Source organism: Montipora foliosa, chromosome 7, assembly GCF_036669935.1.
Source record: "Montipora foliosa isolate CH-2021 chromosome 7, ASM3666993v2, whole genome shotgun sequence".
NCBI classification, from domain to species: Eukaryota; Metazoa; Cnidaria; class Anthozoa; order Scleractinia; family Acroporidae; genus Montipora; species Montipora foliosa.
Window position 1 is genome coordinate 18,384,101 of NC_090875.1, and position 5,000 is coordinate 18,389,100.

The 5,000-nt window shown below is 39.4% G+C and overlaps 1 protein-coding gene across 3 annotated transcripts in view; it reads right to left on the bottom strand.

The window, feature by feature from the left end:
• Positions 1-4,945, bottom strand: part of LOC138011048 (uncharacterized) — a 21,786-nt gene extending 16,841 nt beyond the window's left edge. For 2 of the 3 annotated variants that reach the window (XR_011124635.1, XM_068858057.1), the window contains exons 1-2: positions 4,638-4,945; positions 4,116-4,160 (exon numbers count right to left, since the gene is read on the bottom strand). Coding sequence is in view for 1 of the 3 variants with exons in the window: in XM_068858057.1 (XP_068714158.1) it covers positions 4,116-4,160; positions 4,638-4,659 (67 nt within the window). In the remaining 2 variants the exon portion in view is untranslated. The remainder of the gene's footprint in view (positions 1-4,115; positions 4,161-4,637) is intronic. The other variant, XR_011124634.1, reaches the window with a different exon arrangement.
• Positions 4,946-5,000: the final 55 nt, after the last annotated feature.

A 5,000-nucleotide genomic window follows, 5' to 3' on the forward strand; every position in this document is an offset into this window, starting at 1 on the left:
AATAAATGCGCTCAATAACCATCCCTTTAAATGTGTATGTTATGAAGTCACACCACTTTGCCCCAGATATTCCCATCTGGCCTTAAACTTGCTTATAGTATTTGTGAGTTTTCTTGAGCACTGGAAAGTCATCTATCATTCCAAGATGAAACTGACTATCACCAGAGCATGCTGTTTGGGGGGTAACATTTCTGTGTTTGTAAGGGCATTTGATTTCAAGTATCCCATATGGGCTGTCCTCAGTCTCATCAATCACCTTGCCATCTGGAGAGCAACCAAGGAATGGATATGAAGGGTTTACAATGAAGCCTGAGGTGAAAGTCTTGACAGGATGGCCATTGTGCTTCATATAATTAGTATATTGTTGCAAGGCTGCACTTTCATGTTCAATGCCATGCTTTAATGGCTCTGGTAAATTATTAGTACTGTTAGGGTTGCAGTCATTCACAAGTCGTTCTAGAAAAGGCTTTGCAACTGATTTTCAAACCAAAATATCGCCAAATTGAGATGCAGTAATCCTTGGTCTCCTTTCCTTCCACCATCGATTGCTACTGCGCTGTGAGACTCCGTCCTTTTCAAGTGAGGTGGCATCATTTTCGTTAAGTTGCAATGATTCTATAAATTGTTCATGCTCTCTTGGGCACTGAGTGATTGTGAAAAGAGGGAGAACCAAAGACAGTGGAAAATGTGGGTAAGTTGTCAATGGTAAATCATTATATCTGCGCCCTCTTGAGAAATCAACGTTACATCTGACTTCAAAGTTACCCTCAGTAGGTGCCAGTTGATAGCTGAGGTAACCCCCTAAGGGTGCAGGTCCAACTTTAGTGGGTACCATTTTCATACCCGCAGTCATGTAGAGACTAAGACCAAACTTCCCATTGATTTCTTGCAAGTTACTTTTAAAGTTTTCTATCTCTGTGCTGCTGGGGATTACCTTGAGGGCAGGGTATAATGAACAAGAAATTCCAGAAAGACGGGAATTCGGATTTCCGGCCTGTTTATTGGCTTGGTCTAATTTTGGTTTTTTAAAAATCATATCCATCAGTGGCTCTGAAGAAATAGTTTTTCCTCTTGGCTTGTGCCATTGTTGAGGAAGTGACGTGCTAGCCAAGTTGTCTGGGATTACTTTGATTTTGGTCATGAAAAAATGTGAAACTAGATACATCAACCCGACAACATGGTTGCAAAACCCGAGAGATCCAGCCACACAGGTGCAAGACGATCCCAGCACATCGAAATTAGGCTGCTTGGAAGAAATTGCTAGCCGAAGTTTATGAGGAGGTTCACTTTTTCTTAGGCTTCTGTAGCAAAGTGCTCTTAAGTAAAACGTTTGACTTTCAACATGATGATAAGCTACAACATCGTGCAAATATCCTTCTATAAAGAAATTCACACCGCGTTCAAACGGTTTCATAACCATGTAGTCCGGTGATTGTTGAATGCTTTTACCCGATGTGCGGACGTACTTTACGACTGAGTTGTATGTGAATGGGGGAAGACCGTTTAAGCATTTCTTCATGTCTTTCTCAGAAGGACAAAACTTAAATTTTTCTTCATTTTCCCTGAGAAGTTCGACGTCACTTTTTTTCGTTGGAGCACATGCTTGCGCGTGTGCGGTATTTTTATCCACTGGGATTTCCTTTCTTTGAAGGATTTCCTTTGCTCTAGAGTAAAACAAAGAAGAAAAGCATTGTAACGCTTTTTCCAATGAGTATAAATCCATAAAGAGATAGCACGATCAAAGTAGCGAGGCTTCACTGTTAAAAACTATTTTCTTACTTCGCGACGAGCTGTGCTTTCACTGTCAAACCTTTCAGGCTGGCGTTATGGTCCCGAAGATACTGCCTCAACTCGTTAACATGCATTTTCTCCACTGGCCTGTCCATGACTTTCTAATTTAACGTTTTAACTTTCTGGAGAGAGCTCAGAAGACTTACAACACAAGCAACTGTGGCATAAAATTCACTCGCATCAACAAAGGAAACCAGAGGCGAATTGGCCCTTAGCAACGGTTACTACCGAAAAGCCTCGCTTTCGTGTATCGGCCGCCATATTTGCAATCGGTGTATCTTGCCTGGCGAAAACAAGACAGCGAGTTGCCGGACGCGGGTGACCCGGTTTTGGCGCCAAACTTAAAGCTTAAAACCCTAGAAGGTTTCAAATTTTCAATTTGTTACTACTGTATCTGTTGTAGTTTTTTGTTTTTTAAATCCTTTGGGGGGTTATCGATGTGGTCTCCAGAGAAAAGTTCCCCGATTTAAACTGAATGCCTTTCGTGTGGACATTCATTCTCTTGTAGCGGTAATTTGTTTAAACATTACCGAACTTTCACCGATCACCGTCCCTAACCAAAACCGTCGCTAAACTGCAAGGAAGTCACCGATTTATTCCTGGACGAGGACTTAAGCCCCTACTACCGGAAAGCCAGACTTCGAGAACTTTTCAAAGGAGGCTCATGATCACCAGTGGAGAATGTACTTTGGACTGGAGGAAGGTTTCAACAAACTCCTTCGAAGCCGAGTCCTATCGGCAAAGTCTTCCTCCGCCAAATAAGTCCGTAACTATCTCAGTCCACCTTAAAATCTTAGATCCTCTCTATTGGTCCAATCCATATTATTGCAAATATATGGATTATAAATTAGTGAAAGAGAATATCGATAGACTTCAATGTCGATATCGAAGATCAACTGTAAGTTTTCAATATTTTGCATCTAACCAATCAGAGAGCGCACAATTGCTGTGACGTCAGGATAGTAAAATTTTTCCCGCCCGCTGAATGCTGATTGGTCAATTCAAATTTCAGAGGTCCCACCGGCACCGGCATTGTGTGTCATGGAACAATTTTCATATATGAAAATCCCGCCAAAGCTGAAATTTATCCAATCAGATCGCTATGATAAGCAATGGGAATTACCATAACAAAAACAAACGTTCAAAAAGCCTGTCGGTTGAAAGTGTGCCCTTAGACGCAGGCTTTCTATTCGTTTCTAAAGTTCACAACTACAATGACCTAAAAATTAAAAATTAAAATCAATTATTTTTCTGCTAAATATTTTCATTACATTGAGTACCGCAGGTTGTTCAAATGTCGTTTAAGGACAGTGCCTACTATTATTATTGCGCATACGATGTGCGCATCTCCAGATACTCGGATTGTCTATCGGTAGTGCTTACTAATGCAGGGATATTTTTGTGCGGTTGCAATTTATGCGGAAAAAGCAGAACTTAGCGAGTGCTCTTGGTATCCAAAAAGAAAATTGAGGGTAACCATGCATTTTTCAAAGAAAATTAATCTTTAATTTGGAAAGGAACGCCATACATTGCTTTGTATTTTAAAGCTTTTTGCTAATATTGTTGATTAATTATCTTTGAAAAATGCGCGGTTACCCCCGCCCCCCCCCCCCCTCCATTTTCTTTTTTTAGATTTTAATAACACTTGTTGAGATCTGCTTTTCCCGCATATTCATAAAACCGCGCAAAACTATACCTTTGAATTAGTAGGCACCGTCCTTAAATGCAGGCTTTCTATTCGTTTCTGAATTAAGTTCACATGCATTTGCAATGATCTGACAATGAAAAAATACATATCATTTGAGTTAGGTCCATGATGACCTGAAAAATTAAAAATGAAATCAATCATTTCATCTGCTTCATCTTTGCATTGCATTAATATGGCAGATGTCGCAGGTTCAAATGCCTTTGAAATATAGGCTTTCAATTCGTTCCTAAAGTTCACAACTGCAATGACCCAAAAATTAAAAATCAAATCAATCATTTCATCTGCTACATATTTGAATTATTTAAAAGAAATTCTATGTAGCTGTTACTATTCCGTAAAAGCAAGCTTATCATTTTGTTCACATGACATCCAGCAATAGCCCTTTTGCACTCAAATACTTCTTGGATACGTATTAATTTTAATTCGCGGATAAATTAGTTTGAAACATCATCATGGCTCCCGTTTATTTTATGACATCACGTGCATGCGCAATAGATAAACCGTTGCCAGGAATGGTCTGCAAAATTTTTGACCAAATGGGGCAAAAACGAATTTCCGACTATTGCCAATATATACGAGACTAAGGACAGAGCGATCAAAATTTTTACATACATACCTTTTGAATGCGTCACTCTGGCGAACCACAGACACCAAAAAATAACTGAAGAACAAAAAAAATAATAATAATAATAACAGAGTAGGTTATCACAGCGCCCTCAGTTTGCCGTCACTGAAAAGTTACACTAGGAGATTTTGGCAATATAATTCAGTACAAGAGAAAAGCGAGCAAATTTAAGACAATCGAGTGCTTCTTACTGGATGCCGGATCGGGCAACAAGATTTTGCCCATACGTTTAATAAAGAAATTTTGGTGTTTTCGATGAATACCAGCCTTAAACGGCTAGTTTCAATACTTTGGCATCTAGTCTACATTCTCAGACGCATATAACAAATAAACTCTTTTTTTTTTAAAGCTAAAATCGCGCATAAATAAATGTTATAGGACATAATTCAGTCCCGAATCGATTGTGTGTCATGGAAATTCCTGTTCCGTTCGGATTGGAAAATGCTTTCTCTGCGCGTGGATCAGTTACTGACATTACATGTACCCTTCCAATTGCTAAATATATAATTTTACCTGCAAGATTAAGCCGCGTCATTTAGTCAGATCAGATCCTGTCGTTTCCCCATCTAATTAGGAATTTCAAAACAAGTGATCCCTTCGGGCTCATCCTCGGTGTAAAAAGCTGTGAAACTCACTGATGACGTAACACAAAGGAAAACAAAAGAGCAAAAAAAAAAAAACATCAAACAATACCCTTACCCTACCACGAGCTAACAAAACAAAGAAAAAGTTTCACAGGTTTTTACACCGAGGTAAACCCTCCCTTCGTGCTTCGTGAGTTACGAACAACTGGTGGACTTATTATACTAGTGTTGATATTCCGGATAGTTTTATTTACCCAGCTGCAGGTAGGCTGTTTTAATAGCTTTGCAAGGC